We start from the raw sequence: 23,617 nt of genomic DNA on the forward strand, positions 1-23,617 counted from the left end.
AGGCAGGCTTTATTAGGGAGGTTATGTACCCACAGTGGTTGGCAAATCCTGTGTTAGTCAAAAAAGCCAATGGCAAATACAGGATGTGTATAGATTTTACCGACCTGAATAAGGCCTGCCCTAAAGATTGTTACCCCCTCCCCGATATTAATAAGATGGTCGACTCAACGGCTGGTTTTGATTATATGTCTTCTTTGGATGCTATGTCTGGTTACCACCAAATCCCAATGGAAAAAACGGATGAGGAGAAGACCTCATTTATAACTAAAGACGGGACTTACTGCTACAAAGCTATGCCCTTCGGATTAAGAAACGCCGGGGCAACTTACCAACGATTAATGAATAAAATCTTTAAAAATCAGATAGGCAGGAATGTAGAAGTGTATGTGGATGACATGGTGGTTAAAAGTTCAACTTTTCAACAACATATAACGGATTTAAGGGAGATATTTGGGGTGTTAGATCAATACAGGATGAAGCTGAATCCAGCAAAGTGCGCTTTCTTCATCAGAGGAGGAAAATTCTTGGGGTACATGGTGAGTGGAAAAGGCATTGAGCCCAATCCGGAGAAAGTGGAAGCCATATTGAATATGCCAGAGCCGACCTGTGTAAGGGACGTCCAGAGATTAACCGGGAGAGTAGTGGCGCTTCATCGATTTATGTCAAGGTCGGCAGAAAAGTGTTTGCCATTCTTCAAAAAATTGAGGAAGGTCCCGAATTTTGAATGGACAGAAGACTGCCAAAAAGCCTTCACAGAGCTTAAGGAATACCTCAGCTCACCTCACGTGCTCAGCAGCCCCGTAAAAGGGGAAGAACTCTTGATATACTTGGCAGCCTCAGAGCAAGCAGTCAGCGCAGTACTAGTAAGAGTGGAAGAAGGGGAGCAGAAACCTGTTTTCTACGTCAGCAAGGTACTCAGAGACACTGAGGTCAGATACTCGAACATTGAAAAATTGGCGTATGCCTTGTTGTTAGCAGTCCGGAAATTCAAAGTTTATCTGGAAGGCCACCAAGGAATTGTGATGACGGACCAACCGTTAAAGAAGATCCTACGTAGGCCGGAAACTTCAGGACGGATGTTAGCATGGTCCGTGGAAATCAGCCCTTACTGTCTGGAGTACCGACCTCGGACAGCTATAAAATCTCAAGCGCTGGCTGACTTCATAGCAGAATGCTCATTCAACAAGGAGAAGGAAGGATCATCCTCGGAGATACCAAGCAAAGAAGGAGAGGGAGAGCTTTCCCAAGAGTCTAGCTGGAAGCTATATGTAGACGGAGCATCAGGCTCTGAGGGCAGTGGCGCTGGGATAATACTTAAGGGGCCGGAGGGCTTCAAAGTATGTTATGCCTTACGGCTAGAATTCAAAGCTTCTAATAATGTGGCCGAATATGAAGCCTTGGTGAACGGAATGTTGGTAGCTTTGGAAATAGGGGTAACCGACCTCGAAGTAAATAGTGACTCTCAGTTGGTGATCAACCAGGTGACGGGAATATATCAGGCCAGAGATCCCATCATGCAGAGTTATCTTGATAAAGTAAAAGCTGTGGAAGCCGACCTCACGCGCCGAGGAGTATTTACGAGATTTCAGAGGATACCTCGAGATGAAAATGAGGAGGCAGACCTGCTTAGTCGGCTGACCAAAGAAGAGTTAGAGCAGCTCCCTGATGAAGTCTACATACAGCATGTCAGCACACCTGCTTTCAAGAAAATATATACAGTACTGCAGGTGGAGCAGAGCCCAACTTGGATGACTCCATACTTGAGATACTTGGAAAAGGGCGAACTCCCCGAAGATAAAGTTGAAGCCAAAAAGATAGCAGCTCGAGCTGCCAATTACCAAGTAATAAGGGGAACTTTATACAGAAAAGGGAAATCCAGCCCATGGCTCCGGTGTGTGAGTCCGGAAGAAGCTGCAAAGGTAATGGAGGAAATACATAGAGGCCTATGTGGAGCTCACGAGGGAGCAGGGACATTAGCTAACAAAATATTCAGGCAAGGATACTACTGGCCCACTGTTAAAAAAGAAGCAGAAGAGTTTGTCCGGAGGTGTGACGTATGTCAGAGATTTGCTAATGCCATCAGGACCCCTGCCACTCCTCAAGCAAGCATATCCAGTCCATGGCCTTTCTCACAATGGGGAATTGACATCCTGGGACCTTTCCCCAAGACTACGGGGCAAAGGAAATTCGTAGTGGTGGCTGTGGAATATTTTTCGAAATGGCCAGAGGCAGAAGCAATAGCCACAATCACAGCTCGCAAGATGATAGATTTCGTATGGGGACATATCATCTGTAGATTTGGCATACCAAGAGTACTTATCTCAGACAACGGCATACAATTTGACTGCAGCACTTTCAGAGCCTTCACAACGAACATGGGCATATGGCATAAGTTCTCCTCCGTGGCTCATCCTCAGACTAATGGCCAAACGGAAGTCACTAATAGAGCTATCCTTCAAGGGTTAAAGAAACGGCTGAATGGCGCAAAGGAGAATTGGGCAGAAGAGCTCAATAGCACTCTATGGGCACTCCGAACCACTCCCAGAGCGCCCACTCAAGAAACCCCGTTTGCACTTGCTTACGGCACAGAGGCTGTAGTCCCAGTTGAATTGCAGATCCCCACTCATCGAGTTCAATTCGTTAGTGAGAACGCTAATGGGGACAAATTAAGGAGCAACCTAGATGCTCTTGAAGAAGTAAGGGAAGAAGCCCAAGTCCGAACTGCTGCTTATCAACAACGAGCAGCAAGATATTACAATCAAAAGGTCAGAGAAAGAAGTTTGAAGGTGGGAGACCTGACTTTAAGAAACCTAGAAGCTACTGGAAAAAGAGCAGCTGCAGGCAAACTAGCACCGACCTGGGAAGGTCCATTCAAGGTGACAAAAGTGGTTAAGCCCGGGGTATACCGAATTGAAGATATGCAAGGAAACCCCGAGCCCCATACTTGGAACATCCAGCACTTAAAAAGGTATTTTCCTTGAAATATTTGTAAAGAAAAAACATCGTATTTTGACAAATGTGAATAATGAAAATTGTTTATACAATGTGATTATCTTTGTGAAAAAACATTTTTCATGATAAAGAAAAGAACAGGGCTCAGAAAGATCCCTCGCAAACAAGACCTCAGTTAGGCACAAAAACCAGCTGAGATGACGAAGCGACAGTAAGGCCAATGAGCCTGAATTTTGTACAAATAACCGGCGAGGCCCCGAGGTCGTCCCGGAAATTCAAAGAAAAACAGGATCCCGTAAGATCTCCTGGAGACAAAAACAACCGGCGAGGCCCCGAGGTCGTCGCGGAAATTCAAAGAAAAACAGGATCCCGTAAGATCTCCTGGAGACAAAAACAACCGGCGAGGCCCCGAGGTCGTCCCGAAAATTCAAAGAAAAACAGGATCCCGTAAGATCTCCTGGAGACAAATAACCGGCGAGGCCCCGAGGTCGTCCCGGAAATTCAAAGAAAAACAGGATCCCGTAAGATCTCCTGGAGACAAAAACAACCGGCGAGGCCCCGAGGTCGTCCCGGAAATTCAAAGAAAAACAGGATCCCGTAAGATCTCCTGGAGACAAAAACAACCGGCGAGGCCCCGAGGTCGTCCCGGAAAGAAAACCATGATCTCGTAAGATCTCCTAGAATCGAAAATAGGTCGGTAAAGGACTTAAGAGCCTCCCGAAAAAAAAAAAAAAAAAAAAAAAAAAGGGCCGAGCTCCCAGCTCGAATAGACTTATATACTTACAATACTCAAGATCGAGCTCCCAGCCCGGACCGATGTCCACAAAGGCCCAAGACCAAGCTCTCAGTTCGGGTTGGCTCATATCCTTAAGGAATCAAGATACAAAGGCCAAAGAGAAAGGCCGAGCTCCCTCCATAGCAGGACTCATAAATGACGATATCCTTAGGAGGATAAAAAGGCTATAATCAAAGCCTAAATTAAAGCCTAAATCAGTTTATCTGAAACAAATATACGAAGTCACAACGAAGAAAGCAGGACCAAAAGCCGAAAACTGACATGATAGTTGTCATTAAAAAGGTACGAGACTTGATCTCCCAAATCATCAGCTAAGAGCTGAGCTCGCAACTTAAAGCTTAATTCAGAGCTTCTGAATGAAAATATATAGTTTACATCACAAATACGAAGAGTAGAGATAAATGTCAAGAAATATGAAAAACAAGAAAGAAACTAATATTGCATTACTGACTATTACAATTTATTTCTCCGGCGAGGAAGGAGGATAAATAGTCCTTAAAGGACTTACATCAGTAAGTACACCCTCGCCTGCATTATCTCTATTTACAGCCATCCCCGAAGGAAGCTCGGTGTCCCTGGGGCCAGAGCTCTCAACATTAATAGTAGGGGCCACTTCTGACCTAGGGTGGAGGCCGTCTTTCTCAGAATCAAGATCATCTTCCTCCGACCCTACCTCAGATTCCTCTGACGAAGACTCAGATGGCCGGTCTATGTTCCTCCGAGAATCTCCTCGGGGCAAAGGGCAATCATCCTCCCCGTATAGCACTGACTCGCCATCTGAGTCCACTTCGCGCCTCCGAAGCTCGGCCAAAGGAACATCAGGAGCCTGTCTAGCTTCTCTTAAACCGCGATTGTAGCTAGTTACATACATGCGGTAGGCCTTATCAAGGATAGCCTTTTTCATCTCACCAAAAGCTTTATACTCATCAAGGTGTTCTTCACAAGCCTCAGCCACAAATTCCTTAAACTCAGAAGAGTCTTTGTAGTCCTGAAGATGAGCTTCACAGGCCTGATCAATTTTAACCTTCAGCTCATCAGACTCCTGATACTCCGCTATATACTGTTCACGCTTCAGCTGAGCCTTCCCTTCCGCATACTTTACCACCTCAAGCAGGGCTAAACATTTATGTTCCAAAGCCCTGACTTCATTCTTCAGCTGTTGTTGGCGAAGGTTGAACTCTTCAGCCGATGAAGACAGATCTTTGATACGTTCAGAACTTGTGCCCAATTCCTGCTCAAGGACCTCCACTCGGGCTAGGGCACTTTCCTTCTGAGCCTTCACCTCACTCAGGTGAGCTTGAAGCCCCTCAAAATCAGCCTTTAAGGCCTCATGTTGGCGCTGGACCTCAGCCCTTTGGCTTACAGCCTCATCCCTCTCCTGAAGGGCCGTCGTCATAGAGGACAGCTGTTTTACAACCTCTACACAACGAGTTTCCACTTCAGCTGCCCTCTCATCAGACTCCTGGAGAACTCTGCGAGTACGAGATAGCTCTGACTCCAGGGATTTGCTATGCTCTGCCGCCTCAACTGCTTTGTCCTCAGCTCTTTTAGAGGCCTCCAGGGCAGAATGCAACTCCACTCGGAGAGACTGGATCTGCTCCCGGGCGGCTGCCAGGTGGCCCCTCGCGTCGCTGGTGGCAGTCAGGTTCTCATCACGACGCGCTTCCTCTATCCGGCGGTCCACGGACTCCCGGAGAGAGAGATCACGGGCATCCACCTCCATAACCAGGCCTAACACCTAGTACGGAAGAACAATTGTCAAGAAAAGAAACAAAGCAAACTCAAAGAAAGGTGAAAAAATAACTTACCATCAGCAGCATTTCTCCAATCGTGGATCCGAGCTCCTCACGAGAGCGAGATTGGAAGGACACCTGCTCCTTGGTAGAACTGGCCAAGTGACTAGTCAGGGCCAGAAGACGAGGATCCGAAGCCTCTGTTATCCCGCCGAACATCCGTTCCCGGAGAAGTGCGGCAACAGCGGAGGCCGGAGACTCCGAGGAAATGCTTGACAGGTCCAGAATGTTGTCAGTAGGGGACGACGAAGGAACAGCAGAAACACCCTTCCCTTTCCCAATGGGAGGAAGAGGTGGGGAAGGACCCACAACAATCCGGGATTTTTTCCGAGCAGAAGATGGGACAGGCGTTCCAGAAGGGGTCGGACGCTTGCCCCCAGTCTTTGAGGGGACACCCTCAGATCCCTCAGGCTCAGTCCTCACAGGGGCAGGGGCACCTTCACTAGAAACCTCCGGGCTTTGATCCTCCAGGAGGACGATCTCCATCCCTGTCCTAGAGATCTCCTTATCTTCAACAGGGGACTTAAATTTCCCCCCTAACACCTCCTCAGTAGAACGAACGGCACCCTGCCCCACTTGTTCAGTAGCTTGGGTCTGCTCCACAACAGCTAGGGAAGTTTCCCTCACGACCTCTGAGGAGGCTGGAACGGATCTAAACCCTTCAGCAGGCGTCGAGGTCGAGCTCGACCCACCATGGCTAGATGACCGAGCTGATTTGGTGCTGCGAGAGCTCGGCTTGGAAGTTCGAGAAGAGGCTTTGACGGGAGGTCGGCTGATCTTCTTGGAGGAAGCGGCCTAAGCCAGCTCTGCAGCAATCTCAGTTACAGAACGCCCATCCCCAAAGGCGTCAAAAATTACATGCATGTTCTCCCGAGACAGGTCAAAATTCTTGAGGAATTTGATGCCATCCATTCTAACCTCAGACGCTGCAAGAAACAAGAAGTTATAAAGAGTCAGCATACTTCCTGATATCATGAGCAAAGAAGAAACAGAATAGCCGGACAAAGCACTATACCCGTGTCCCGAATATCCCTAAGGTTGGACGCAAACATACACTTCTCGACATCATACTTCCTCTCAACGGAAGTCAGTCGAAGCAGCCCGACCTGCTCAATAAGACTCAATTCGGGCAGATCGTTGCAGCCCGGAAAGATCTCCCCCCACCTTAGGTCCACCTCCCATGATCGGCAGGACCCTAATTTCAACTCCGCCACAAGGAAATTCTCTACCCATCCCTTTATAGAATCCTTGTAGCCCGTAAGAAGAGACAGCCCATTACGGGGGGAAAAGTAATAGAAGTTTTGCTTCGCCCTAACCAGGCGGAAAAAAGTGACAAACAGACAGGCTGTAGGGGCGAAACCCCAACCCAGACAGATAGACTCGAAACAGGACATGAATAAAATGGAATTTGGGGATAACATTCGAGGAGTTACCCCAAAATATTCAAAAACCTCAACAAAGAAAGGGGTAAAAGGAAGCGGTAGACCAAATTCTCTCTGCTTCAGAAAAAATACTATGCTACGAACCTCTTGAGGATCCACTAAACTAGGAGGGCGAGGGTAAGGAAGAACTATCCTCTCATTTGGAAGAGGTGCTCGAATAAGATACAACGGAGTATCTAAAAGCCTCCGGGAAATGTGATTAGTTATGTTGGAAGGGGTAATATGCGACTCAAGGTCAAAAACATCAGGAAGCTTTAAACTTGCCATAGAAGAACAAGGAAGCGTACCTGAGAACACGATGGGATGAAAAAAGAGACGTAGAAGGAATTGCAGGAAGACAGAGAGCAACCAAGAGCTAGTTCTTCAAAGGACAGAAGGAATTCGAAAAGAAAGAAAGAAAGGCTATTATGAGGCAAAGCGTTGATACTGAACAGTTTTGTCTTGGAGCGGTGCGATCATTAATTGTTCTCGAAATTTACCCTCTCGACGGTTAGGAAATAACCGGCGAGACGGTAAAGGGGCAAAAGGATGATCGCTGGGCTTCTCTACATCTATCAAGGGCCAAGTATACGATGACAGTTCATCATTTAAAAGCCCATTCGCCACCCACATAATACAGGCCCAACTCATCAGTCAGAGCAACTTAGCCTACTACTTTATCATCCCTATGGTAAATGCCGTGGAAACAGAGGGGCAAGTCATGAAAAGACTCAAAAGTACAAGCAAATGGGAGCATGATAAAGGTCAGACTTACGCATCACTTAAAAAGTTATAAGATTTGATTTACCGCTACTAAACAAAGGGTGGGAGATCGGAAAGAGGCGCCAAAAGCACCTCAGAGTCATACAAAGCTGAGAGCTTAGAGTTCAACTCATCAGAAGCCGAGCTCAGAGGTCGGATTAGTCCAGCTTAGACAGCATGACTTGAGAGCTCGGCCAGCTAAAGGAAACTCAGAGCTCATCTCACTAAGCAAAGACATAACTCTCAGGTCGGTCAGTTCAGCTCGGACAACATGACCTGAGAGCCCGTTCGGATGAAGGAGACTCAAAGCTCAATTCATCGAAGTAAAGACCGAGCTCACAGGTCGGTCAGACAGTCCAGTTCGAAAAACTTGAAAGCCCAGTTGACTAAGTGGATCCGGAGTTCAACTCATCAGAGCTCGCAGATAGGTTAGATTAGCTCGGGAAAAAGCAGGACAGAGCTCAGTTGGTTAAAACTATAAGGCGGGCAATCTAAAGTATTTCACACATAATAAAAGAAGAACAGCTTAAGCATGAGAGCAGAACAAGAACTTCATTAAAAGAAAAGCACATTACAGCACGTTACAAAGGCCTACACTACGGGATGAAAGACTATCCTTAAAGAATTTACATATCCAGATACTTCCTCATCTACGACTATCACCTACCCTACTATTCTAGTCTTCAGCTCGGAGGACTTCTCGTAGCTCGGAATGAGAGTTTTTCAGAAAAGGCCAAGATCTGTCTCGCTATTACAGGGGAACTGAACAAGTTGATTCCCATAAGCATTTCTCACTGTTCCCCTAGGCGAACGTCCGGTTACCCAAATGTGATGCACGGTACATTCGAACAAGCTCAGATATGGTATGCCGGCCGTGCACCACACATGAAAAACATAAGTCTTCGAGGCTATGACCCCGAAGAGATCGCGAAGTACACATTCGAAAAAATCGCTGGAGACCTGACTGAGTGCAGCAGATCCCAGTCTCACGTAATACTGGTACTTCACACCAAAGGGAATAATAATACTGGTACTTCACACCAAAAAGAACAACAAGCTGAGCGCCGGCGCCACTCCCATTTATATCAAAAGAGGACAACAGGGGCATCGAGGAAATTCCCTGTTTCTCTGTGGAAAAAGGCGAAGTTAGATCGAACCCCTCAACAGTCCAGAACTTCTCTGGAGCCCGGACAACAAGCAGAGGAGGAGGCCGGCCAGACGACCTGGGTAAAGCAGTTTCAGCAGCTTGCTGAATGGTCCCGCCCTTCGCCTGCCATATCCGAAGGATCTTCAATGCACCCTCCAGACGCCTTAGAGGTAACATCAAATTTTCAAGAATTTTGAACTGACCCATATTTATCTCAGGAACTGCAAAAAGTTTCAAAACAGGGACAAGTCAGAAACAGTTCTCCCTTAAGATGATAAGAGCACAATCAAGGCAAACCTCTGGGGCACAAGGCAATCTGTTTGAAGAAGGCGTCGGATAAACCTGCCACAGATAAAACAAGAATTTCTCGCTTCAACAGAAGGCTCAAGAATGAATAAAAGCTGGCGCTGATATATACTCGGAGCCTGAAGACTTAGCACGGGACAGAGCTACACTAGACTCTAAGCTAATGGCGTCAGATTTTTAAAAGATATTCACAGAAAAGGAAAGAAAGGAGATGTCCAGATAATGATGACAAGAAAGTAAAGGCGGCGGAGGACAAGAAAAATAGAGAAAAGACAGAAAGAGGAAAGAGCAGATAGAATTCAGAAACTACGCAACGACTGAAAGATGAAAGGATGTTATTAAGGTACCTGAACCCGAACAGACGCGATCATAATAGTTCTTGGTATTCACCCCCTCGGCAGTTGGAGCAATAACTGCCGAGAAGGTGAAGGGGCAATTGATGACCGCTGGATTCCTTCACCCCGGACCAGGGGCTTGACCACAGCCCAAGGCCCACGATGTAGGGGTCCACACACTTGATATGCATAACAAGCCTGGCTCATCCAACCTTCAAGGCCGGGCTCGGCCCATCTTCCTCACTCAAGCTGGCCCGGCCCGCACGAAGCAGACCCTCTCCACTCAGGCTTAGCATCCGGCCCAACTCTCAGCCCAGCCCAGGATCCGGAATAATATTCACCAGACAGCCTGGCAGATCCGCTCGAACGTACGCACGAGGAGAATCAGAGGCCGTTACGCATGGAGCAGGCGGCTGATACCCTAGTACCTCCGAATCCGCATGGCAGAGACGCGTGGCCCAATCCTGGAGAGACCTTCACACGCCATCGGCAAGCAAGACAATGTATAAAAGAGGAGTCCCCTCCTCAGGAAACTCAAGCCTTATTCAGTGATACAAAACCCTTGTAAAACCCTATTCAATTGGATCTCAGATCATCAAGTAGTATCTATATTTAATTAAAAAAAAATCATATACAATACCACATCATCAAAAGCACATTTCTTTAATTTATTAAAATAAAATTTATATAAAATTTTTTAATTTTAAACTAAATTATAAAAATTAAATATTTGAATAAAATTACCATAACTCTAAATATTTGGCTTTTAAGGTCATTTTTTTCTAATATAAATGTGTATTAGTTAGTTTATAATTGTAAGTGTATTTTAATTTTACCTTTTAGATTATGATTTTTTGAAAAACAAATAATAAAAAAAACCTTGAAACATTTTCCACTGCCTTAAAGAAAACCTTTTCCGAAGGCTAAATAAATCTCTTTATAGAAGAGAAAAACACTTAAATCCCCGTCCCTACTTAATTCACATTTACTACTAGGAAAAAGAAACAACACGCCTCAACCCCTTCTCTCAGTGAGGCAGCCGACGTTCCTCCGCCGCTCGCTCTGGCACAGCCGCGCGCCTCCCGTCGATTGTCCATCTGCTTGGTTGCTTCTTCGCTCTCCTCCGCCGCTCTATCTGGTCCTCGTTGTTGTGTCCGCTGGTCCAGCCTTCCTCTGTTCAGTGCTGCTCCTGGCCGCTGGTCTTCATCCTTAGTCACTCCGCCGCTGCGCCTCGCCACTCCAGTCTACGTCCTCAGTCACTGCAGGTTCGAACGGGTTTTGAGATTGTGGTTTCAGATGTCTTTTTTAAGATTTGTGAGATTTATTGATGTGGGTTTTTGAAATTTGTGAAAGTGCTAAGATTTATGTGAATGTACTGATGTTTATTAGTGAGATTATTGAAAAATTCTTGAAGTAAAGACCATTGTGAATGGATTTAGAGTAGTTTTTGTGAGATTATTGAAATGGGTTTCTGAATGTACCCGTCCCAAACCGTTTAATAATACAGCCCCTTTTTTTTTTTTATTTCAATTCAATAGCAAAAAGTTTTAGAATTCGGGTGTCTGAATCCGAATTACCAGCCTGAAATTCCCAAATTATAGTGCCAATTCATCAACTCAAAATTCTCAAATTGCAAAACAAATATAGATAGAGATGAATAAACAATCGTAGTGCCAACAAGAAAAAGAAAAGAAATAGTTCAGGAGATTATGATGCTCCCACATGCACTTATAATATAAGTTTCTCATCTGAATAACACATTAGCGCAGGAAATTAATCAAAATAAACCCACATCCTCCAAGTGAATTTATAATGTAATTTTCTCTATAATTCATAGCCATAACTCCTTTCACTCAGTTTTTGCAGGTGCGACAATGGCAACCTTGGAGAACTTGAAGGATATGTACGATTTTGCTTTGAGACCTCGCATGCTATATACACTGTTGAAGGAAGATGTCCCGGACGAGAAGAAGCCACTTGGTACACCATTGAAGCTGTCAAGGGTTGTCTCCAATGTCCAAACTTTTAAGCTTTTAGCTGAATCCTTCACCAGTTCCATGGATGCTAAGCTAATTGAACGCTGGAAATCTGCTGTTGATGATTGGCTCAATCGGTTATTATTTCTAGTCTCAAGCTCTACCATGGTACCCTTCCAATTTCTATTTGAATTGTTAGTGGAGGCCTTATTAAATTTTAATATGTGAAAGTCAAGGATATTTTCATTTGAATCATACTCCCACGAGATTCAATGGGCTTATATTTGATATTTTCTAGCCAGATAAATGTTGGGCAGGTATCTGTTTGCTCGGGGTGACTTCTCAAGAATGCAGCTCTGAACGCTTTCTAGCATCATATGCTGTTTGGTTTGACAAACTTCTATTACACATTCAGGTATAGAAACTAAAATTTATGGTGCGTCATACTTTGGTTCTGTAGGTTTTAAGGAGTATCTTCGCTATCTCACTGGGTCTTTGGAAGGATATTTATTTTGTTGTTCTAAATTTGTTTCAAGTACCCAGGTTTTGTCAATTTGTTCCATAGAAGTTCATACATTTTATTTAGCTACCCAAATTGCTGTTTGTGTGAGAATTATGGAACAAAGAATACCCATAATATAAAAACTGGTAAATATAAAGAAAGTATCTATCATTCAACAGGTGAAGTTTATGTCTTTGCTTCTCTATACAGTGGTCAATTGATTTTTCAATCAATTTTTTTTTAAAAATCCTCAAACTTATGTAGCATATGTTAAGGAAGTTGCTAAGAGGTTGGCATTCCATACTTTTTAAGGGATGGCTTTGTAGAAGTATACTATCAATGTTGTCCAAATGACCAAATCTTCAATTGATAGGATAAATGTGAGACCAAGTGTCTGATTCAGCAATTCATGTGAAATAATCATTATTACATGGTTTTGAGATCATTAACTTGATATAGCAAAAGTAAATGCATCGTCTTTGTCTTCTTTTATTGTAATTTTACCAAAAAAAAGTGGAATATTTTCTCATCTTTGGTATTGTAAAACTTATTGTCTGTCTTTTCTATGTTTGATTATTGTTTGTTTGTTAGTACTTGTATGATATATTTGTGTTGTTTAGAATTTTCACATAGAATGGTGGTATCTTGTGTATTAAACAGTCACCAGCAGATTCTCAGTTTGTGAAGGTGGCTTCTTGTACCTCAATGTCCGATTTACTGACAAGGTAATATTCTTAAGCACGAGGGAAGTCTGAACATCATGTATCTTGTATTCCATAATAATTGATGTATTCAGTAATTTGTATATTTATTGAGGTAGGTTAGCTGGATTTCCCAATGCAAAGAAGGATGGAACTTCCCATGCTGGAAAACTTATTCAACCTGTTCTGAGGCTGTTGCAAGAGGATAGTTCAGAGAATGTGTGGGTAAGTGGACTTTCTGATACTTTAAATTAACTTTTATCTAATCATTACTACTGTTTTCTTTTTTGTTGTCTTTTTCTTTGGGTGTCTACTTATATTTGAAAGATATCATGAAAATCGGTTCTAGCATTTTCTTCTTTAGCCTTTTGAATTCTGTCAAAAATGGCATTTAGCCTTTTAAATTCTTTAGAAAGCTGCATAATCTTTTACAATGTAAAAGCATATGGTTGTAAAGTAACATAGACTTTGGTTGAGTTGTGGGAGAATTGGCTAAGGATATTGCTTTATTATCTATGTCCAAACCTAGGTCCAATCATTTTCAACCATAAATGTGAGCTTTTTAGAGGATTCTGGGTACAATTTATTGCGTTAAGCACTAACCCTCTTGTTTATGCTTTATCTTTAAATTCAAGTGATGAGAAATATTGTGACTTGCTTCATTATATCATCAATCATAATGAAACAGTGGATAGACCCATAAGTAATGATATTTCAAATTTAGTCATGCCTACTCTTTCTCTCGCTTTCACACATATTCACACACAAACACACACGCCCACATGCAAACACATATGGACTCACCCACACATCAATGATACACATAACTCATATGCACAATTTGTTTTAGCTTGGCAGCAAATGACACTTTTAATGAACTAGATTGTAGATTATTTTTCTTTAATGTTAGTGAAGATATTATGAGGTTGGCTTTACTGTAACAGTAGGTTACTCCATTTGTAACCTAATATCATGGGTTTAACCCACAAAAACAGACCCTCTGCACAACAACCTCCCCCAAAGTCCACAAATGTGGGATTGCTTTTATGCACTGGGCCACCCTTATTGAACAAATTATCTGCTTTTGTCCTTGATGCTACCTATTTACATGAGCTTTTTCTGTCTTGAAGTTTCATAATTGGACTGTTGTAAGTTGTGCAGGAAGGAGCACTCCATCTGCTATGCATTGCTATTACTTCCTTTCCAGCTTCCCTTCATCGTCATTACGACACTGTATGTTACCAGTTATCTACATTGTGATATTTCCTTCCAGTTTTTTTCCCTTCCTCTGCATGAACAAAATCTGTATTCTTTACGTAATAGTATTTGCATGTTTCAGGCACAAACATGGATTAATCTATTATCTATGTTGCTTTATGCTTGTGTGCATACAAATATGTGCTTGCACAAGCACATACATGTAAAGACATGTTTGTATACTGTATACACTCATGCACATGTATATGTGGACAATATACATATTTATGTCTGCAGGTATCTTATAAAGAACATGAAGAGGAACCTTAGCTCGTAATATCATCATTGCTTGCCGTTTCGTGGTTTGGTTTTACACCTCTTCTGTGCATGTCTTAACCTTTCCACATGGGACTTGACCTGATGCAGAAATATAATAATTTGAAAGCACATTCTGGGAACCTAGTGGTGGTTTCCTGGAAATATGGCCAGTATAATGCTGACTGTGATAATGTATCACATTAAACTGTAAACTAACGAGCTGATTAGAAAAGATAGTTTAGAATTAGCAAAGTCTTTCAATTTTCAACTTTGTATCAATGGTCCATGTTGCTGGCATTTGCTTCTCATGTTATTTTATGGTTGTTATCTTGTAAATTTTTAGCATGTGCTATGGGAAGCCTACCATCAATATATTTCATTCAAACCTACCTTCATTTCGCATTTCGTTCCTTTTCCACATCATATGATAATAGTTTTCAGTTGGTATTTTATGAGGAAGAAAAAGCCTTAAATATAATAGATTTCAGTATGGATTCAATATTTAAGTAGTCTAGATGCTATTTTGTTTTCAACTGGACTCTAGTTCCAAAATTTTAGATGTGGGGGCAATGCATTCTTATATAATGATTTCATCACTTCGTGTAGGTTGAATCTGTTATTGCATCAAAAATTTTGTCAGGAAAATGCAGCCTTAATATGCTTAAGGTAATGTTTCTCTTCTTATCTGCTTTGGTCATTGCTGGATTATGATTAGGATAGCAACTTATTGCATTCAGATGAATGGAATCTGTAATATTTCATATTCTGCTCGATTTTCAATGTTCAGAAGCTTGCTTATTGTCTAGCATTACTTCCTAAATCGAAAGGAGATGATGATAGTTGGGTTTCAATGATGCGAAAGATTCTATTATTGGTGAACAGTTACTTGACTGAAATTTTCCATGGTCTGGAAGAAGGTATTTGCTTATAGCATATTGGTTTTGTTGGTGGTTCTCTTAAGGATGTTAATAACAAATTTTCTAAATGTGTTGCAGAAACTAAATGGGATGAAGCTGTTAGGTTATTGGTTCCACCAGGAGAGATTGCTCCAACTTCCTTGTGGGGTCACAGCTTGTTAGAAGAGACATCAGAGAAGGCAAGAAAGAGATCTAAGATATCAAGCATCAAAGCGTTGATGCATTGCTGTTGTACAATGCTTGCAACTTCATATTCAGTGCAGGTATTTCAGCATGATTGCTGCCTATTTTGAGATTTTTAATTGAAAGAGGATGCTTATATAGCCAATTTTTAACTTTGTGCTCTTTTAGATTTCAAAGGAAGAATTGATCTAGATGATTCTGGTATTTAAATATTTCATATGATTCACTAACAGGTGACAGTCCCTATTCGCTCACTTTTGGCCCTTATTGAGAGAGTGTTGATGGTTGATGGCTCATTGCCACAAGTTATGTCATCCTTTGTGATTGCATCAGACCAAGAGTTCGTTTGTTCTGAACTTCCGGTTCTGCATTCTTACAGTATGGAACTTCTTATTTCAGTCATAAAGGGAATGCGCAGGTAAAGTGTAAAATATTGCTTTCGGATCATGTGCTTTATTTTGTGATGATTACAATCTTTTATAAAGGAGCAGTTTTGATGGATGTCAGATTTGGAAAATCTGCCTAGTACTGCTTGTATGCATGGTTTTAGGGAAGGCTTTTCTAGCTTTGGCTAAGGTTGACTTAATTCTGTTGTAGGACTAGAAGAAGCTGAGTGATAAAATATTCCATATAGAAATAAATAGCAATTAATGGCTAATGGCACCATCTTGAATCTTAATTCAAATTTCAATTTTTCTCGGTTGTCCCCAAACTTGATAATTAATAGCTGTTTTATCTAGGGGAAGGGATCATCCAGTAAGCATGCATCAATGAGCTAGCATTTAACTAGCAATATAACAAGGTTAAACCAGTTTTTGTAGGATTTAAAATATTTGGCTGGAGACACCAGAAGTTTTCTCTCTGGAAGGCTGTAGTTTGTAGTTTGAGAGGGGGAGAGAGAGAGAGAGAGAGAGAGAGGAGCATTAGGACTAGAATGGTTCAAATTGGACCTTAGCAGTTGTAGACATGTTTAGTTTGTGTTGCCGTCGTTTTAGTATGCCATTGCAACCTTAATGTAGACACATGAGGTATAATTCCTACTGTTGGATAGTGTTGATACCACTTATAAGTATATGGTTACATTGATAAAATCAAAGAATTGAATAAAGTATCCCAAAAGAAGAGCAGCCTGGCAGGGGGGGTGTATGTTGGATTTTGGTCTTTAACTTGTGCAAACAGTTGGAGAAAGTGTTTCTCAGTCCTTTACTTTCTACAATCACTTACTGTTGATTATCCAAACCTGAAATATTTCATACCACCGCACCTCATTTTCCAGAAGCTTGGATAACTACCCTTCCATCTGCTTTTCCATATGTAGACCAGTTATCAATGAAAAGGTCTTTGGGATGGTCCACTGAGAGGAGAGGGAGGAATGACTGCTTGGAAGAGAACTTCTTTCATCAACTGCTTAATTGAGAAGTTCGGAACCAATTGCAAATGTGGTTTCATTTGTTTTCTATCACCCCACTTCAATTTCTTGAAATTTAATGAGTTTTCAAATATTTCATTATAGTTCCAATTTGTGATTTGTATATGCAAATTATGAGGATTATGCCTCTTTTTCAAGTGAACTTTCACCTGAAAACTCATTTAACTTTTGAAATCTGCCATGAGCATATGTGGAAGAAAATTACAAGTAAATGTTAGCTGCTCTATCCTGGAGTTAATAGACCTTAGAAAGATATGACAACAGTTGCTTGAAGTAATGCAACTGTGCAGTTTTATGAACTCCTTTACCTTGTATATTTTACAAGAGAAAATATTTGTTGCTGATGATTCTTTTTGTTTAAATTCCTTTCATATTTGGCAATGAGACATTAATCATTATCATGTATGGAGTATGATACTTTCTTAAGTTTTGACTTTGTTATACTTGTCTAAATTCTGTTGGATTTTTGTTCTATGTTCAGAAGGTTGTTGCCTAATCCATCTGAACTTGGGAATACTGAAATATGTTTCTTTATTTTTCTATCCTATTTTCTGTTTCTCAATTTCCTCGGAGAATTTAGTTGTTGACTTTATTCCCATTTTGTTATTTCCGTTTGCAGTCAACTATTGCCACATGCTGCTTATGTTGTGCGACTTGTTAGAGAGTATTTTAGCAGATGTCAATTATCAGAACTGAGAATAAAAATCTACTCAATCATAAAGATGCTACTGATATCCATGGGTGTTGGTATGTAGAAGTTTTTGGAGTATCTTTTGTGCAAAAATATCTTTGTACAGCTCTCTCTCTCTCTCTCTCTCTATTTGTGTGTGTGTGTTCCTTTGGTTCTTTCCCTTATGGAGATCTGTTTTGGTGCTATCAGGGATAGCAATATATCTATCCCAGGAAGTTGTCAACAATGCGCTTCTTGACTTAAATCCTAATGGTGATGATACATCTTCTAGTGTAAACCAAATGGACCCTTCTGAAGCTTTGCTGCAGCCTTGCCATAAAAGAAGGAAACATGGGCCAACTGGATCTCTAGAGCAAAAGTATTATCGAAATAGTTTGGAAGTGGAAGTACCCAAGAGTCATGCAGCAACTCTGATGTCTGTCAAGATAGCTGCACTTGAGACATTAGAAGCTCTTCTAACTATGGTACGTTTACAGCATTCATGCTCACTGGAGGCAGGTTTCCTTCTTTTTATTTTTAAAGGAAAAGAACATAAATAACTGTTATTTAACAGCTGTAGTGGATTTTGCAACCTACAATTTCAAAATGTTGTCATATAGGAGAAATGGTAACAGAGGGCCAAAATGGCTTTTAATGCAACTGCTGCTTTTCTAAACCACGCCTGTTGATTTTAAGGGCTTTGAGCAAGTTGCTAATTGGCCTTAGATAGGTATTGCCATATAATGGACACAGCAAAACAAAAAATGTGCTTTCTTTCAAAATCTCACGGTAGCATACGATTGTCATTAGTTGGGATGTGACCTTCACAGTAGAGTACCTTCTTGTTTTGTTTTGTTTTTTGGGTGTAAAAATTAGGTTCCCAAGGAAATCAACTTAATTTTCAGGATGGATTTGTAATTTAATTTAAAATAAATATATGATATGAAAACTTTTCAGTTGCTGAAAAAATTAAAACATTTTATTCATTCATTATTGTTTAGTAATTTTTATGTATTTTTATAGGTTCAAACAGAACAAATTGAGTGTGGTTTGTAAATTGAACCTTGAAGTTGTGCTCTCAATGCAGATACCAAATGAAAGGACAAAGGAATAGTCAATTCATTTTTCTGTTTATATATTGTAACACATACGAAAAATCAGCGCCATGTAACTGATTTGAAGCTCTATTTAGCATGCTTAGCTCACTAGCTAGATGTCTATGTAGATATTATCGACCCATGTCTTCTCAATGACATTTCTGATTTTTATGTTTGACAGTCAACTGGTTTGGGTTAGTATTTCACAAAGCTGGATCCTGTTACAAACTGTTGAAAATTTCAATGAGTAGATATCTTTTTTTTAATCATTCTATAACACTATTATGACACAGGTCTACCACTGCTCTTCTATTCAACGTGTGTGATGCTCTCTCATGATGATTTGGCTTGTTGATGCTCCATATAACCTCTCATGTTCCTCAATTTTTTTTTCTCTCTGTTTTATTCCATTTTGAAATAACTTAAAACGCTAGCACTTGAACTAGCATAAGCATAATTATCAAGCTAAATTTCTCTATCTATTGGGATGTAAAATACATTTTTCTTTTCAAATTAATTGCTGATATTAGCATTTTTTCCCCACATTATCTCATTGCATTCAACTTCTTTCCATGCTTCATTTCTAGCAGAAGGAAAATTTACCTTTTTGTAATACATGTACGCTATTCCTCTTATGGAGTTAGTTTCAAATTCCTTGTAGAGATGCTTTTTCTCCATTTTTAAATTTATAACACTATAATTTACAACATTCTTTTCACAGGGGGGTGCTTTCAGGTCTGAATCCTGGCGGTCAAACGTTGATAATCTTTTAATAAATATGGCTGTAGATTCTTTTAAAGGGGGATGGGCTAATGAGGAAAGTAACTGTTTCTTTCCTAATGGACCCACTTCAACGCATGCAGATTTGCAGCTTGCAATTTTACGTGCACTTTTGGCGTCTCTTCTGTCACCATCTCGTGTGCGCCCTCCACATTTAGCACAAAGTCTTGAGGTTTATCGAAGAGGTAAACTCCTCTTTTTTTAATGACTATTATTGATAAGTGTTGACTGTTGACCATGGTTTTAAATAATTACATAACGGCTGTGATTTACAGGTTTTGGAGCAGGTTGTTGCCGTTAAGGCGGTTATTTAACGGCTATAAAATTTTGTTAGAGTAACAGCCATTACATAACGGTCACGACCATTACAGGCCGTGATTTAACGTCCGTAACAGCCATTACTTTTTTTCTCTGCAGGAATTAGCAGAAAATGCTGTCTTCTTTCTGGGACAGCCTTCTTCATGTGATGTTTGAATAATTGAAGGCTTGAAAACTCTCTTTTCAGCCTTATCACTTCATTTTCCCAAGCCAAATTGCCAAAACTTAAAAAAAAGAAAAAGATTTCTCTCAATTCTCAAGCTCTCTTCTCAACTTTCTCCTAAATTTTTTATTACTAAGGATTGGAGATTCCTGTGTTTACTTGTTCAAGAATTAAGAACTCTATATTTTAGAGTGGTTTCAAAATTTATTGTGCAAAAAAGTTAGTTTTTATTTTTTTTTTCAACAAATGTTAGATATTTTTTTGAATCATTGTTGTAGTTAATGAAAAAATAAAAATAATTAGAAGTTAGAATGTTAGATAACTTTGATTATAAACTGAGAACTTAAGTTTTTATTATTTTTCAATAATTTTTAGATTTTTTTTGAACCCTTTTAGTTTTTTACTTTGTAATGAATGTATAAATAAAAATGATTAGAAGATAAAATGTTAGATAAGTTTTATTAGAAGATAAAGTGGATGTACTCAAGAACCTGTTAAACGCTCATTCTAATGGTGATTGAGGTTACTTATTATGCATGATGTTTAAAATTGTAAATTTTGTGTTTATTTGATATATTTATACTTATTATTAAGTTATATAACTTAGTTCTGATTGCACCTTTAAATATTTGTTAATTTCAGGAACTTTGCAAATTTTTTAAAAAAAATTGTGTAGCGACAGACTGTTACCATTGCCTTATGAATGTTACAGGCCTGTTTCGCAGTCACGGTCGCGATTTAAAACCATGTTGTTGACAGCAGCTATACAAGCTCCTTGAAAAGGGTTTCTTGTATTGATGTGACCATGATTTTGCATGCACTTGAATTAACATGAATCTTCTGCTTTACTGATATGAATTAAATTCTACAGGAAGGCAAAAAACTGGAACAAAACTTTCCGAATTATGTTCTTATGCACTCTTGGCCTTGGAAGTACTTATACATCCTCGTTTCCTGCCACTGGCAGATTTTCCCTCTGCAAAATCTTCCCATGAAGTTAACCATGGATTTCCAGAGATGCTTTTCTCTGGTGGTCAGAAGCCCAGCATACCATTTTCAAGTGGAATTCAAGAAATTAGGCATGGATCTTCTGATTCAGATGATGATCTAGAGAGCTGGTTAGGTGGTAGCAAAGAAACTGACACTCCAGTGGATGGCCAAGGTAAAAATATAAACATCACGAAACCTTCTGAATACGTGGGAGTTCAAGCAGGTTCATTGGCTACAAGTCCTGGGCGAAGTAAGGAGGAGCTAAAAATAGCTCATGCAGATGTAGAGATGGGAAACTTTGGTGATGAAATAGTTGATGAATCACAGCAAGTTCAAGAACACATGATGCAGCTTCGGGGTCAAACATCTCTTAAAGGTGCCACAACTTCTGAAGTCCGTGATGATTTGAAAGTTCCTGAATTGGAACTAACAAGGGTAGCTTCAGAAACTGGTGGGTTAGTTTCTACGGACAAGGAAATTGCACCAGTTCAGGCTGGCATCACAGATGGTGGTAATGAAACTGCCCCAACATCATCTACTGCTCTAAAAGAATCAGTATTTGGTTTTGAATCAGATGGTGACTCGTCAGCAGAGACTTTTCCAGATATTGTGGATGCTGATCCAGATTCTGATTAGAATCTAGGCCAGAGTTGTTATACATTAAAAGGAGAGTCATAGACGTGCCCTGTATTTTGTTGCAATCAAAAGATTATTTATCTGGTAATCTTGCCCTTTTTTCTTGAGAAATTATTAGTAATTGCATCGCGTTTCATCAGTCTGGCAGTTGGTACATTTTGCCATTTGATTGGTTTGTTAGAGCTGATGGTCATAGAATAGTTATTATAAGGATCATTTGATATTTTTTCCCCATTATCTAGTTTGATTCGTCATTTATTCAGGTTGCGGTCATTTTGAATTGTAGGGTTGGTTTGGATTTTTCCTTGATTCTCTTTTAAGTTTTGAATATTGGGTTTAATTTGTCTGGGGTTTAGTAATTTTAGCTTTTTTTTAATTATTATTAGGGGATATGGCCTTCAACTCTTTGCTCAGATTAATTATTATTTTTTATGGCATTTGAATGCCAAGGGAGCACTGAGGTGTTGAAAAATTAAATTGTGAGGAGAATTCTAGTCCAAAAGCTAAAAATTCTGGAATTTCCGATTCATGTTAGATTGTTATTCTAAGAAGGAATTGTTATTCTACGAAGGAAATTTCAATAGCTGATTTTTTTTTCCCCGAAGACAGAGAAGTTAGGTACAAAAGTTGTCCCTAACGAATAAGGCCTAAACAACTTGACTAGTCGTAAAAACTCGATTCCTTTAAGCTTCCTTAGCTAGCACAACACATGAGGACCATTATTTGCAGTGCGTCTCAAGGAAATAGATTCCATGGTTTACTATAATATTTGATGTCATAATGTACATTCCAGATGGCCACTGGTTCTTTGCAATCTCCTTCTATGACTAGATAATTAACACCCTTGCTGTATGCCAACATAATTGCTTCTCTGACAGGCTATGCTCTTCATGATAAGAGGATCTTATATGTTGTGGGAGATGGAACACTTCCAATCAATAACTTATCGATTATGATCCCTCAGAATGGCAGTGGTTGCTCCTCTTCTTGAATCCCTATCAATGGTAGCATCGGAATTGATCTTGAAGGTCCCTAGCCTTGGAGGTTCCCACATTAGCAGAGAGACATGGGTAGACGTATCAAAAGATGCAATGAAGGAATCTTGATAGCTAAGGGCTGCTTTAATGGTGTCCTGTGGGGACTGATGTTGCTTTAAACGCCATACTGTTTCGAGCCTTCCAAATACCCCAAATGATGCTTGTTAACCATTTGAATTAACTCTTGGGAACCTTACTGCTGCAGCTCTGAGACACTCAAGAAAGAGGTGTTTGGTGGATTCAATTCTTCCGCAAAAGTGACGATCTGGAGGCAGAGAAGGGAGTCGCTTCTTTATGGCCAAATTAGTAGGTAAGTTTTTGGCAATTACACTCTAAAGAAAAATTGCTAATTTACTGGGCAATTTAATCTTCCAAAATTTTCTCCACAAGGACTCCAAGTGTTGAAGGGAAGAAGGCCCTGGAGATGAAGAAGAAGCGCTAGAGGATTCCTTCCTAATCTGGCAAGCAATATAATATCCCGAATTCACAGTGCAATTCCTGTGTCTTTCAAAATGCCACACTAGCTTGTCTTCCTACCTGCAAAAACCAATAGGGAAAGATAAAATAAAATTAACATTTTCACTCTGCTTTAACACAACTTAGCTTTGCATAAAACAGAGTTACCATCCCGAACTTGCCATCTTAGGCCTCTTCTGAGGATATTCCTTTTCCAAATAATACTTCTCTATCCCCATAAAGACCTGCTCCCCTCTCTGGCTTCTAGAAAAAAAGAATTAGAGAAATATTTTCCTTTTAAAAGTCTAGAGAGGAGCTTATCAGGTTTGTCAATGATCCGCCACCCTTATCTTGCTAGAAGTGCCATATTGAAATCTTTGAGATATCGAAATCCCATGTAGGTTGGCTTGTTGTCAAAACTGTAAGGGTGCATGTTATATATCTATTAACAATTTAGTCAGGTTGGGTATGGGATTGTATGTGTTGGTGATGGCATTTGGTGATAATGGTGTTGATTTCTTATAGTTAAGAGGTGTTTCTGCTTGGTTTAATGTGGCAGACAGAGATCTTGCTTACCTTTCGCTTTTTGGAAAATTGCTTACTGTCCTGAAATATTGGTTTCCATTTGGTTAAAATTTAACATTATTTCATTTGAACATTGGTTAATATGATTTTAATTTAACATTTAAAATTATTCATATGACAGCACAAATACACACAACATTAAAAGATTAG

General features: G+C 40.4%; 1 protein-coding gene across 5 annotated transcripts; it reads left to right on the forward strand.

The window, feature by feature from the left end:
- Window positions 1-10,465: 10,465 nt before the first annotated feature.
- Window positions 10,466-21,651, forward strand: LOC110626870. Of its 5 annotated transcripts, none has more exons than XM_021773019.2 (14): window positions 10,466-10,777; window positions 11,370-11,656; window positions 11,787-11,903; window positions 12,651-12,715; window positions 12,811-12,916; window positions 13,853-13,924; window positions 14,813-14,872; window positions 14,994-15,123; window positions 15,202-15,386; window positions 15,540-15,724; window positions 17,355-17,482; window positions 17,616-17,890; window positions 19,224-19,467; window positions 20,406-20,628. In XM_021773019.2, the coding sequence occupies exons 2-14, from the start codon at window positions 11,387-11,389 to the stop codon at window positions 20,423-20,425; spliced, it is 1,857 nt and encodes a 618-aa protein (XP_021628711.2). In that variant the 5' UTR covers window positions 10,466-10,777; window positions 11,370-11,386; the 3' UTR covers window positions 20,426-20,628. The 5 variants fall into 5 exon arrangements, with proteins under 5 accessions (XP_021628711.2, XP_043817684.1, XP_043817682.1 ...); XM_043961749.1 differs by lacking the exon at window positions 20,406-20,628 and adding an exon at window positions 19,558-19,846; XM_043961747.1 differs by lacking the exon at window positions 20,406-20,628 and adding an exon at window positions 20,635-21,651 and having other exon boundaries at window positions 10,467-10,777.
- Window positions 21,652-23,617: the final 1,966 nt, after the last annotated feature.

The sequence above is a fragment of the Manihot esculenta genome, chromosome 11 (genome assembly GCF_001659605.2).
Source record: "Manihot esculenta cultivar AM560-2 chromosome 11, M.esculenta_v8, whole genome shotgun sequence".
NCBI lineage: Eukaryota > Viridiplantae > Streptophyta > Magnoliopsida > Malpighiales > Euphorbiaceae > Manihot > Manihot esculenta.